The sequence below is a fragment of the Pecten maximus genome, chromosome 1, assembly GCF_902652985.1.
Source record: "Pecten maximus chromosome 1, xPecMax1.1, whole genome shotgun sequence".
Classification (NCBI taxonomy): domain Eukaryota; kingdom Metazoa; phylum Mollusca; class Bivalvia; order Pectinida; family Pectinidae; genus Pecten; species Pecten maximus.
In genome coordinates, this window is record NC_047015.1 from 35,383,046 (window position 1) to 35,396,049 (window position 13,004).

Sequence of the window (13,004 nt, forward strand, 5' to 3'; positions counted from 1 at the left end):
GATGAACACATATGGTTGCATAAATTAAGGATTGATTTTATTTCGTTGTGTGGGAGGACATTGATTATGTACAGAAAGGGGAGGTAACTGAGGACAAACACCAACCCACGTGCCTTGTGGTGTTGTGCTAGTGCTATAATGACGAGAATGTGTATTGGAGCAGCCGTATTGTACAAACAAAGCACATTGAGAACCAGTTATTGATGGCTGCACATGGTGTGGATGTACAAGGGATGTCTTAAAGACTGACGCAGGAAATGTACATACACGTGTGTGCTGTAATCATGTGTTGTGGACATACACGTGTGTGCTGTAATCATGTGTTGTGGACATACACGTGTGTGCTGTAATCATGTGTTGTGGACATACGCGTAAAAAAAATTGTGTTGTAGTTTGCCTACATCTATTTATTCTCAAAAGGAGTATTATCTATGTCTGCATTGTGTTTGTTTTGTCAGGGTCACGACCTTTAATCAAATCAACTTTAATCTTTGTTGCTTTTTGTGTGAATGATAACATATGGAATCACCGTTAATGATTTCATTTAGACTTCCATCATGCTGCAGTTTGAGGCATATAGGACAGATCATTTCAACATGGGTCATCTCCATAAATGAATTGTTCCAAATCAAATTGAATTGACATTTAGTAAGGATCTTCATAAGTCATGGCCCCTCCTCAAGGTTTCTCATGCCTCCTTCATTTAAAATGGCAGGTAGTCCTATAAATCCTGACCAAATTTGATTGGGTATTGATACTGACTGAGAAATTCATATGTTGAATTTAAAGTTATGATACATGGTTTATTTTCTGTGAAGCTATTTTAAATACCTGATACCAAAAATTCTCAACAGCAGGAAAGAGATTATCGGAGTTCAATAATGTTTGAAATGTTGTCAGTCATCAGAGCCAGCCTGAGATTACCTGACATGGAGATTTGTGTAAACAAGACTTATATAAGTACCTATCCCATTTTTTGTGAATCATAAATTTAAATGGTTGATTTTGATGTAATGTGTAAATGTAGTTTTTTTTTCTTCTCAATTTTGAAGTTGTGTGTTTCTGATTCGGATTTTTACTGTGTTTGAGAAAAAAAAAGTGTTTTATTATCAGGAAGAAAAAGCAAACAGAAAATTGATAAAATTCAGTCCTTAAAAACAGTATTAGCTGTTATCTATTATTTAACAATTGACCACTCACGTTATCTATTATTAAACATTCTTCCCTGGTCTATTTAATGTTGATATGAGTTGGGACTGCTTATTTAATGCTGATATAGGTGTTCATCTGCTGTTATATACTTATTATTGTCGTACAGTTTAACTTCATATAAATATGTATGTGTGTCACACAATTTAATCTTTACAAAACAATTATAATATATTTTAGAATATCATTAAATCAAATCTGATTTATTTATCTCTTAATATTTTTTACACTAAGAATCAATGAAAAAATCCAATATTTTTGGTTGTAAATAACAAGGAGGGTTACACAAATACCTGATCACTATGGACGCACACAAAATTAAATAAATGATTGAAATATATTATTTGCCGTTAATTTAAATGTGAAAGTGCCATATGGATCAATTGAAAGTCCTATAAGATCGCTCGTTAAATCTGATTTTTAAAAGAGAAATGTGTTGGTAGGTTTTTTTCCCTAACTATGCAATGTGAATGTAAGAATCTAACAGTCTTTTATTGTTGTGATGCATTTAATGGTCAAGTTTTATATACAAGGTCATAACTTTGTCATTGAGCAAAGTCAAGGTCAAATGGATACGGAGGGAATATGTTGTAAATGAGAGAGAGAGAGAGAGAGAGAGAGAGAGAGAGAATATTGTTATAATATATATGACCTATGTAAACTGGTAACCCTGTATTATTTGAGGCAATTTTGATAGCTGGGGCTTTAGTAGAGCTAGCTATATTTTATACCATACTCACAAATCCAGACAACCCTCTACAACGAAGCTAGTTTTTTAGACATCGGAGGGACACTGTATTTAATAGTTGTTTGCCATCACCATGGAAACAAAAATATTGTAACCAACCTGGAATCAGGAAGAACTCTTTGAAGCCCCAAAACTTAGTTATTTTCTTCGCTGAAGTTGTCTTGCCATTTTTTACATGGATAATTTGAATATTTACATTTTAATCATTTCATTAACTGTAATTGGTTTCTTGTCCAATAAATATTTTTCCTCAGTAGTAAACATGAAGACATTTTTGAATTTCAAGATTTTTTTCTTAAAATTTAATCACACTTAGCTTTGTTATTGATGTGACAATTTACTCATGGAGTATTTTGATATCTAGAGAAAGCTTACCAATATTGCATCATTTTTAAAAACACAAATTTTACCGAGCACTTCAGTGTCTGATGCACTTCCAATACTATCGCTGTGCTTGTTTCTAGGTTTTGACACGAGTTTTAATGTTCAGTGAATATTTTGTACAGTATGTTTGAACCTTCAACATTTGATACAATTCGGCTTAAACTACCAATGTCAGATTTGAACAATTTAAATAAAGAGTAACTCAACCTAAAAGTGAAGTCGCTGTGAAGTTTGAAGCCATCTGGGACATGATGTCAGTAGTTTGTGTTACAGTTTGAAGCCATCTGGGACATGATGTCGGTAGTTTGTATTACAGTTTGAAGCCATCTGGGATATAATGTCGGTAGTTTGTGTTATACAGTTTGAAGCCATCTGGGACATGATGTCGGTAGTTTGTGTTACAGTTTGAAGCCATCTGGGACATGATGTCGGTAGTTTGCGTTACAGTTTGAAGCCATCTGGGACATGATGTCGGTAGGTTGTGTTATACAGTTTGAAGCCATCTAGGACATGATGTCGGTAGTTTGTGTTACAGTTTGAAGCCATCTGGGACATGATGTCGGTAGTTTGTTACAGTTTGAAGCCGTCTAGGACATGATGTCGGTAGTTTGTGTTACAGTTTGAAGCCATCTTGGACATGATGTCGGTAGTTTGTGTTACAGTTTGAAGCCATCTAGGACATAATGTTGGTAGTTTGTGTTACAGTTTGAAGCCATCTGGGACATGATGTCCATAGTTTTGTGTTATACAGTTTGAAGCCATCTGGGACATGATGTCGGTAGTTTGTGTTATACAGTTTGAAGCCATCTGGGACATGATGTTGGCAGGTTGTGACTGTCCGTTAATACCACATACCTAGTATTTACTGTTTCTCTAGCAGATACTCTCATCATTTCCTGTCAAATTATTTGTGTGAACTAATTTTGAAAAGTTTGAAAAGATGAACTTATAAAAGTTCTAGTGATATTTTTTGTGAAGTGAAACTTAGTTGTGTTTATATTATCTGGTTTACAGAATTAACAGCCAGACATTTTGAAAAAGAAAGTTGATAATCTTAAAAACTTTTTTTGTATTTTTATTGAAAAAAGTATCTCCTGCAAGCTTGACCCTATTGTAGATATAACCCATGTTATTTATTTGTGATATTTCAAGGTCGTTTGACGGTAGTGAAGTAACATGTGACTGGACATCCTCACTCTCGTAATTATAAGTCTCTTCGGTGGGTAGATTAAAGCCATCTACATAATGATTCTGTCTTTGTTGTTTTTTATCGGTAATAAAAGGTACCATTTGCAACAAATCATGAATTTCATGTTTGTAGATCATATTATTTATTTGCAAGAAAAAACAAGATATGTAAATTGCATTGTCCATAACAAGTATGTTCATCCTTGTTTAAATTCATCTGATTACAAGCACCATTTTTACCAATTAGTATAAACCTAACTGATGAATTGTATTGGTATGGAGCACTTTCAGTTTTAGCATGAACTGATGAAAGATCAAATCCACAAAACATCCAAGTTAATTTACTGGTGCCAACATGATCAAATTTTCCCTCTAAAACATTGACATCAGCGTCTCCTTGTTGTCACCGAGCTGATTAAAACATTTCTGATTTCAGATTTCAGTTTTTCTCCATACCGGCAGCATTTAAATAGTTTCAACTACACTGTAAATCCACAAATAACATATACTGGCCATACTGATAGGAAGGCCGAGAACAATGGATTACTTTACCATCATGCCCATTGTTTTCGGCAAAAAAAAGCTTCCTTTATACTGGTAAACCAACAAGTAGCATGCATTGTCCCGGCTAACATTGTCCTGGCTAACTTGGTTCCTGATTATAGAGGTACTGACATACCGGCATTTTTTTCCCAAAATGACCACAAATCAAATCAGTCTGTTATCAAGTCCTGAACCAATTTTGCAGACAAAACATCTTCCACTGCCAAACCTTCAAAAAAATGGAGAAAATTATTGAACTTACAATTATTTAATTTTGATTTACAGGGTACTGATATTGTCTATACCTGTGTAGGTAACACATTTGTATTATATAACGGGAATTAAGTAATGTCTTCAACCCTCCTCACCAGTTTCCAAACTAGGGAGATCACATTTTTTCACTTGTTTTATTTTAAAAACAAAAACAAAATTTCCCATTCCCCAGTCATATAGAACTCGGACATCACTAAAATGGGGATTCATAATATCTTACTGTCTTTGCAGGTTTGTCGTTATTTTCCTTAAGCCTAGTGGTAGGATATTTGCTAGAGAGGAAATGCCCACTAGTTAAAGTCCCAATACATTCAATACATCATCTATTTAAGATTTGGTGCTGTGACTGGTATATAATGAGTTGTATAGTGAATTTGCCAGCTCGTAAAATTATTGGCAGATAAAATATAGATAGACTAAATTAAAGTTCTTCAAGTCCAAAGTATTGATATTATTATCAAAGTTATGGATGGATATCTGTCTCCAGTATGTTATTAAATTGTCCTGAGAATTATTCCTATCACTCTGAATGTACATTATATTGAGAGGCGTTTTAGGAACTAAAGACCCTGGACTATGGTTGCTGTTTGTTCCATTTAACCTACTAGTAACTTACCAAGTGATTTAAACAGAGTTGTCTCCCCTTTAGGTTTCTCCTTTACATTGTTGATGACTTCTCCTAGTTCAGCATACACTTCCGCCTTTGAAACATACAAATATATGACATCAACATAAACAACAATATATATATATAAAGAGGCCCCAGTGGGCCTGCATCTCTTACCACTCCAATGATTATGGGAAATGCTCTCACATACGTTATTATATCATAAATAAGTTCTCACCCTTTGATCTACTTTTCAGTATCATGCACAGCAGTCAGCACTTTCCATTAATTAACATAAAGCTTCCAATGATGGTTCAATGTTGCTACCTTTCTCTAATTAAGCCCTGTCCCTCAGGCTCCAGGGGGACCAGATGCACCATTTATTGGTTCCTCTTTACACAAGAAGGCATTCAAGGGGTTTGCTATATATCCCCTATTGGGGCCCCTTCAGATCCCAGGGGTGCTAGACTTACTGTTGATAAAAATTGTTGCCATTCTCCCAAAGATACCTCTGACAAAATTTGGTCAAAATCCACTGAGTCCTTCATGACTAGTAGTAATTCTTATGAAAGTTGATGGACAGATATGATAGATGATAAACTCCATGCAACAACATATGCTCTCTGGTCCTTCGGATCATGGTGAGCTAAAAATAGTTAAGCTATATCATAAACTTCTGGTGAAACAATACCCCAGAGAGTATGACGTCCCCACTCTCCTTACGAGCTGCCAAACGACTGTCCACAAATAGCACTGCTGAGTTCATCAAGGCAGGGTCAATCTCCTGCCAGTCTGGACGACATGCACCCACAGCTGAAATGATAAAATCCCCTGTTCTCATTCAATATTAAAATGCTATCCACTCTTAACTTTCTATTCCTGTAAATGTGTCTTTTCTTCTGAGATTTATCATCTCAACATTGTAAGGTCAACTGAAGACAAATACCTACACAAACATCACCTAAAAAGGAAGGGCTGAAAGAAGAGAAGTTCTGTAGGGGTCCCACACTAATTTAATAGCCTCATACCATCACGTAGTGGGATACAGCACAAGAAAGTTGAAAGCTGACAAGAGAAGATTATATCAGAATCATTGTATAATTGTATTGCCACCATCCTTACCTATCTTTGAAAGTATTTTTTCCCTTCCTACCCCATATTAGGGGCCACAATAGCTCGGTCAACTAGAGCACTGGCCACGTAACCTCAGGTGAAGATCCGAGATGCATGGTTTGATGCTCTTTACCCATGTCAGTTTGCATTACTGAAGCTGAGAAACAGACATGTCTTGCTGCCGTGGTTGCATCCTAGGGCAAGACAATTTACCCTATAATTGCTCTGGATTGCATGCGGCGGGACTTCCAATATGTTGTTCAGTAAGGTAGTCACCAATTACTACAAGGAGACCCCGCCTCAAAATGGCCCTGGCTGTTCATGGGGCAATAAACAAAAGAATACAAATCTACCCCATGTATATGAAAGATACGGTTTGGTTTGTTTTGTTTAACGTCCTATTAACAGCCAGGGTCATTTAAGGACGTGCCAGGTTTAGGGGGTGGAGGAAAGCCGGAGTACCCGGAGAAAAACCACCGGCCTACGGTCAGTACCTAGGCAACTGCCCCACGTAGGTTTCGAACTCGCAACCCAGACCCAGAGGTGGACTCTAGTGATAAAGTGTCTGGACACCTTAACCCTTCGGCCACCGCGGCCCCTGAAAGATACACTACCATTGGTGATATGGTAATACCAGTAGTTATATATATATATATATATATATACAGTTAAGAGTTATCTCCCATCTTTCACTTTTTTTTTACTGTTAAATGACTTCTATTAAAATGGGGTGTTTTCTCATTACTGAACGGTTTGAGGTAAGGATTGTAATAATGCATGATCAAAGTAAGAACTGGTTATACCAATATCAGGAATAATTACAAGGATATATCGGGGCTGATATACTCTACCATTGATGTGAGCTCCTGGTTTGACCCATTCTTTTTTTAGAACTGGAACTGAGGATGAAGTCACTGTGATAATAACATCGGCATCCTTAACTGCCATTTCTGCTGAGTTGCAAGCCGTCCCATTGATCTCCGCTGCCAGCTTCTGTGCATTTGATGGAGTTTTACTCCAAACATTTGTCTGAAACATTAGAAAAAGTCACTGTTTGTTAGTTTTTTTCTGCTGTGAATCAATTATAAATCAATATTTAATAATATCAGGAAATTTACCTTTTTGAATGAGAATACAGATGTCAAGGCCTGGAAGTGAGACCGTGCCTGAACCCCGGATCCTAAAATCGCCAACACCTGGGGGTCATCTCCACACAGAATCTGTAAGAGAAATGAAATCACCACAGGAACACTTGAGGAGTCATCTCCACACAAAAATATAGATAGGGAAACAAAATCAACATATTAACAACTGGGGGTCATCTCCACACAAAAATATAGATAGGGAAACAAAATCAACATATTAACAACTGGGGGTCATCTCCACACAAAAATATAGATATTAACAACTTGGGGTCATCTCCACACAAAAATATAGATATTAACAACTGGGGGTCATCTCCACACAAAAATATAGATATTAACAACTTGGGGTCATCTCCACACAAAAATATAGATATTAACAACTGGGGGTCATCTCCACACAAAAATATAGATAAGGGAAACAAAATCAACATATTAACAACTGGGGGTCATCTCCACACAAAAATATAGATAGGGAAACAAAATCAACATATTAACAACTGGGGGTCATCTCCACACAAAAATATAGATATTAACAACTTGGGGTCATCTCCACACAAAAATATAGATATTAACAACTGGGGGTCATCTCCACACAAAAATATAGATAAGGGAAACAAAATCAACATATTAACAACTGGGGGTCATCTCCACACAAAAATATAGATAGGAAACAAAATCAACATATTAACAACTTGGGGTCATCTCCACACAAAAATATAGATAGGGAAACAAAATCATAATATTAACAACTGGGGGTCATCTCCACACAAAAATATAGATAGGGAAACAAAATCAACATATTAACAACTGGGGGTCATCTCCACACAGAATCTACAGAATCTAGAACAGAAAAGTGAGATTAACATGCTTACACCTGTGGATCATCTTGACCCAATACAACTGACCTTTGCAACTTTGGTTTCCATGGTAACTGACCTTTGTTGCCACGGTGGATACAGCAGCAGTTCTCATCGTTGTAATCACCTCTCCGTCCATTAACTGTTTTAACAAAAACTGATCAGGTTAAATATCATTTGTCCCATGTACCTGAACATTGAGTTTATTTAAGCAATGAACAGTGGTTTTAATGTTGTTATTGTCAATATGGCAGCAAGATGTATGGTTGGCAAATGGCATGGGAACCCATGCTACATTTGCCCACCATACATCTTGCTGCCATATCGACTATAACAACATAAAACCACTGCTCAATACTTATATTTACATTGTCTTACCATTTCCGTCAACTTTGAAAAAAACTGAACCAACAACAAAAATCCCGCCTTTTTTAATGTCACATGACCCACTGGGTGTTATAGCCTAAAGCACTGGGTGTTATAGGCGTATGGTGGCAAATGCCTCTTAGCATTGTGTCAATGGAGAAATGCGGAGGAAATGTAAATATAAAGGAGTAAGGAATATCTGATACAGCAAGTTAGTAGTTCACAGATTATTACTTCCCAGTATGCTGGTATTCATTTATACAACTGGATGGATATGAACAAACCAATTCTGGCACTCCTGAGTCTGGATTGAACATAACAATGACAGCGTTGTGGGTGGGTGCATCTTTGTTGTTTGGAAAAAATGTGACAAGTTTGGTGGCTAAGGCTTCCTGATCTGGACTGTAGGCAGGCATGACACCAAGGAACCTATATTAATACATGAAAAATTTCTTTTACAAAATGATTCTATACTAGCTTTATTTCTTTATTTGAAAACAAAACAGATTTCAATTTCTACAACTGATAGTATCTTCCCTCCTTATATAACCTAATTAGTTCCTACATAAAGAACAAAGTTCTCCCCAAAGATAGTCATAACATTTATAAAAGATCTTTAGGGTTTCAAAATAAATTTCCTATTTATTTTTCCTTCTCATTTTTGGATCAAATTGTGCTCTTCAGAGCAACAGCAGAGCTTTCTTTTTGAGTGCCGCTGTGATCACCAATGTGCTGACACGAAAATGTTATCGTGAGTGCATACAGCCAAGCATGTCTGTTGGGTTAATTGTTTTCCTACGGATGGCATTTTGGTTTTTTCCTCCAACATCAAACAATATCAGTTGCCTTATTTGTATATTTGAAAATAAAATATGTTTAAATCAAGCAAATAAATTTGTTACGATTGATAACATGCCAGAAAAGGTCCCGCAAATATGTTCGATATTCTAAACCTGCAACTGTCTACCTAAATATAGTGTGTGTACACACCTTATCAGGCATGTCATCATTTCATCAGAAAGCTTTCAATTGTTTGTTTGCTGGGTTTCCCGTGAACAGCCAGGGTCATTTTGAGTCAGCCCTGTCTCCTTGTAGTAGTTGGTGACTACCTAACTGAACATCAAACAGGATCGCGACTCATAGCATGCCATCATGAGCAATAAGTCCCAAGCTGAGACACAACCACAACAGTGAAGATCGGGGACCGGCCTGTTTCTCTACTTCCTGAGAAACAGAAACCAAGTAGTAGGGCTGGTAGAACCACGTACCTCAGATTCTCACCTGAGGTAGTTTGGCCAGCACTCTAACCAACTGAGCTATTGCAGCCCCTTAACATCAGAAAACTGGATATCTTTTAGCAGATGAGAGTGTAATAAATACAACAAAGTTAAGTTAAAATATCTTATTTCCACACGAAAGTTTTAACTTTAGGCTTTAGTAGATTACCTAAAACAGTGTAGAAACCACAAAAGTAAGAACACACCAGTAATTCATGTTACACAGTATTACAACAATATTTATATCAGAGCGTTTATAATTCTAAAGCTCAACACAGCTTTAGGTCATTGAATGTGAAACTTGAACAAAAATTAGCAACTGAAAATCTTTTAGCTTCAGAAAAACAATTTGCTATTTATCAAGTTCTTACTAGTAAAACCAAATCTATTCTATGCTATATTATACTGCAATTTTGATACAACTCGGGTCTATATCATTAATGCTTGCAGCCACATTATCAACACACTTTTAAACAGTAATTTTTATATGATCCAGTATGTGATGTGAATACATTAATATAGTGTGGCTTAAATTTACATTAATTTTTTATGTACATGCATACACTGGTATCAGTCCTATGCTGTATATGAATAGATTAATCCAGGGTCTAGTCTTTTTGGAAAATTGGTCCCAGGCCTCAGAAATTTTGTTGAATTTTTGACAGTTTTGTGAAATCTGGTGGAAGTTATTCTAAGTACATGTATATAACAAACGTATTCCTCCGCTGCCAGTAGTGTTACTTAAACAATGAACAGTGGTTTTAATGCTGTTATAGTCGATATGGCAGCAAGATGTATGGTGGGCAAATGGCATGGGAACCCAATATTTATAGTAGCTTTTGTTTCTACATGTTCATCTACTTAATTTTTCACTGACACTATTTAAAACTACACTATCTACCACACACTACTCATAAACTACTATTCTATCTGATCTCTGGTCTATCTTCTCAACTCTAAAATCTTAAAACATTAAATACAGTATACTCAAAACTCCATGCAGACCTCCTCTTTACTGTCTGACTACCCGACTCCCTACTCTTTACTGAACGTTCTGGGTGGTCGGGTGGCACAGTGGTAACACACTTGCCTTTCACCTAGGCGGCCGGGGTTTGATTCCCCGATCGGACTTGAAAAGGTATGGGGTCACCTGCCTGACCTTCGTGGGTTTTCCCTGGGTACTCCGGTTTTCTCCCACAGTAAGACCCCCCTTGTGCTTTCATCTGGGCCAACAAGCATGATTAATATAAGTTAATATAACTTGTTTCGCAATTTTTTACTGACCATTCTCTCCAAACTCCCTGGATTAAATGTGTCCCCTTTGGCAGAGTCCTGCAGCACTAAAAGGGGGCTGCTGATAAGGAAACTTTAGATTGACCTTTATGCATGAAACCTTCTAAAATTAACACATAGGTCAGCTTATCAGTCCTCAACAAGTTATGTCACAGACTAGACTTCCCCACAAGAAATTCACAGTCACTTTAATCTATAGCTTCCAACCAAAACAATTATTAATGACTAATTAGCTTTCTCAATAAAACTTTAACATTGCCCACAAGCCAAGGTTAATAAAATGCATAACACATGTAAAAGTTCAAGGAGTAGTAGTGTGCAGCCAGCCGGGATCGAACCTGCGACCCTCGGCTTACTGCTCCACCGCTCTACCGACTGAGCTAAAGGGAAATTCCCCCTAGCCGGAAGCTAGAAGGCGACCATACAACTATGTACAATTTACAATTAAAACCCGGCCTGCTACACTACTCCCTCCTTCAAACGTGTTCGCCCCAGAACACACCAACCCAGGTTCTCTCTCCAAGGAAGCCTCTTGCTTTCCACTTGGAGTGGTCTGCGGCACCAATGTAAAAGTTGAAGGAGTAGTATAGTGTGCAGCCAGCCGGGATTGAACCCGCGACCCTCGGCTTACTGGTCCACCGCTCTACCGACTGAGCTAAAGGGAAATTCCCCCTAGCCAGAAGCTAGAAGGTGACCATACAACTATGTACAATTTACAATTAAAACCCGGCCTGCTACACACATATACTCAATGAACAGTTAAATGCACTACATACAGTTTACTATTTGCTACCTCGTAACCTGCTTATACAAACGTTATAGTGTAGACACAAACGACATATCAATCTGTTTGCGATTTCATACACTTAACTATAACACCTCAGTTTATATTGCTGCATTGGTCATTTGTCTGATGAAGGTGACGAAGTGTTGTCACTGAAAAGGGCATCACACTCAAATTGATATTAATTGCTACACTGCATGGTTGTGATGTACCAAAGGCTACTGTATTCTCATTTATACTTACCGATGTGAAGAATATTTCATAATGATAAGGTCAAGTTTTTTTCAAACAATTCGCAATATATAAAAAATACATATAGACAGCTTTGATGATGAAACCTTTGTTTTGGTGAGACCTTATGTTTGAAGGGACACTGATTTTTTGTTTTTATTTAATGTGGAGATCCATTTGAACATGCAATTCCAAAGTCCAACTAACATATGAACCCGGATATTAATATAATATGTGATCTTCGACATAAACACGTGTAAGAGATCTTTAACAATGGCATCGTCGAGGAACTTGCAATGTGAGTGGGAACCTGTGCAAGTCTACTAGTGCTAATTCTACTTTCGATATCCCATTTGATAAATATAACTACAAAATATTTACCCATTGGCTTTGCTGACAGGTACTACTGTCCTTACGGGTTGAACCACTGATCCCTGGGAGAACTGGGCAAGTGCCTTTTCCATCTCAGGGATTAAATGTTCATACGTGAGGACATTTTTAACTTGATCCCCAGATACCCACTTCAGTGCCATCTTGAGAGCTTCACGGTCACTTAATTGGAACTCTTCAATTTTGAAGGTAATCCAATATGGCGGAGCGGGAAAGAGAACCACACTTTTGTGTAAGTTTAAAGTGTTTCTTTTGTGATAGCGTATTTTATCGCAGATACAAAATTAAACACTAGCATATGTTGTTTTACGGAAGCTGTTTGTCGTATATGTCCGATTTTCCGTTCTGCTTCGTGTATAGAAAAAACTCTTTTTTATGTACATCGATAACTCCGATTTTTAAAAGGTTTCAGAATATCCTATCTGATACAATAGCAGTTATCGGTCTTCTTGTAAGCGTGTCCGCTTCTTGACCACAATACAGTACAGCAGTATACTGTTGTGGTTGTTAACTGATGTCATTAATCTGAAGGGTTCTGGTGTTAATATCGCCTTTAAAGCTGACAGAGTTATGGTCAGTAGGTACATGATCCGTGT

The 13,004-nt window shown here is 37.1% G+C and overlaps 3 protein-coding genes across 19 annotated transcripts in view; 2 read left to right on the forward strand and 1 right to left on the reverse strand.

Moving 5' to 3' along the window:
* Positions 1–3,590, forward strand: part of LOC117331777 — a 184,221-nt gene extending 180,631 nt beyond the window's left edge. For all 15 annotated transcript variants that reach the window (XM_033890658.1, XM_033890682.1, XM_033890699.1 and 12 more), the window contains one exon: positions 1–3,590. In XM_033890658.1, the coding sequence (XP_033746549.1) occupies positions 1–2 (2 nt within the window). In that variant the 3' untranslated portion in view covers positions 3–3,590.
* LOC117331855 (ketimine reductase mu-crystallin-like) lies at positions 2,133–12,589 on the reverse strand. The gene is made up of 8 exons (XM_033890809.1): positions 12,400–12,589; positions 8,718–8,862; positions 8,147–8,209; positions 7,184–7,285; positions 6,917–7,094; positions 5,644–5,765; positions 4,962–5,046; positions 2,133–4,301 (listed from the first exon to the last, which is right to left on the reverse strand). The coding sequence occupies exons 1-8, from the start codon at positions 12,549–12,551 to the stop codon at positions 4,243–4,245; spliced, it is 906 nt and encodes a 301-aa protein (XP_033746700.1). The 5' UTR covers positions 12,552–12,589; the 3' UTR covers positions 2,133–4,242.
* The window catches only part of LOC117331842 (nuclear pore complex protein Nup85-like), a 21,819-nt gene continuing 21,381 nt past the window's right edge, over positions 12,567–13,004 (forward strand). For 2 of the 3 annotated variants that reach the window (XR_004533677.1, XM_033890796.1), the window contains exon 1: positions 12,608–12,640. Coding sequence is in view for 2 of the 3 variants with exons in the window: in XM_033890796.1 (XP_033746687.1) it covers positions 12,608–12,640 (33 nt within the window). In the remaining variant the exon portion in view is untranslated. Of the gene's footprint in view, positions 12,641–13,004 lie in introns of all 3 variants that reach the window. The other variant, XM_033890787.1, reaches the window with a different exon arrangement.

Bases quoted from the DNA above. Each gene is read 5' to 3' on its own strand.
- LOC117331855 (XM_033890809.1), bottom strand. From the start codon at position 12,551: ATGGCACTGAAGTGGGTATCTGGGGATCAAGTTAAAAATGTCCTCACG. The intron at 7,095-7,183 runs GTAAATTTCCTG...CTAATGTTTCAG, and splicing joins CTGTATTCTCATTCAAAAAG to ACAAATGTTTGGAGTAAAAC. The intron at 5,047-5,643 runs GTATTGTTTCAC...TATGTTTCAAAG, and splicing joins GGGACGTCATACTCTCTGGG to GCGGAAGTGTATGCTGAACT.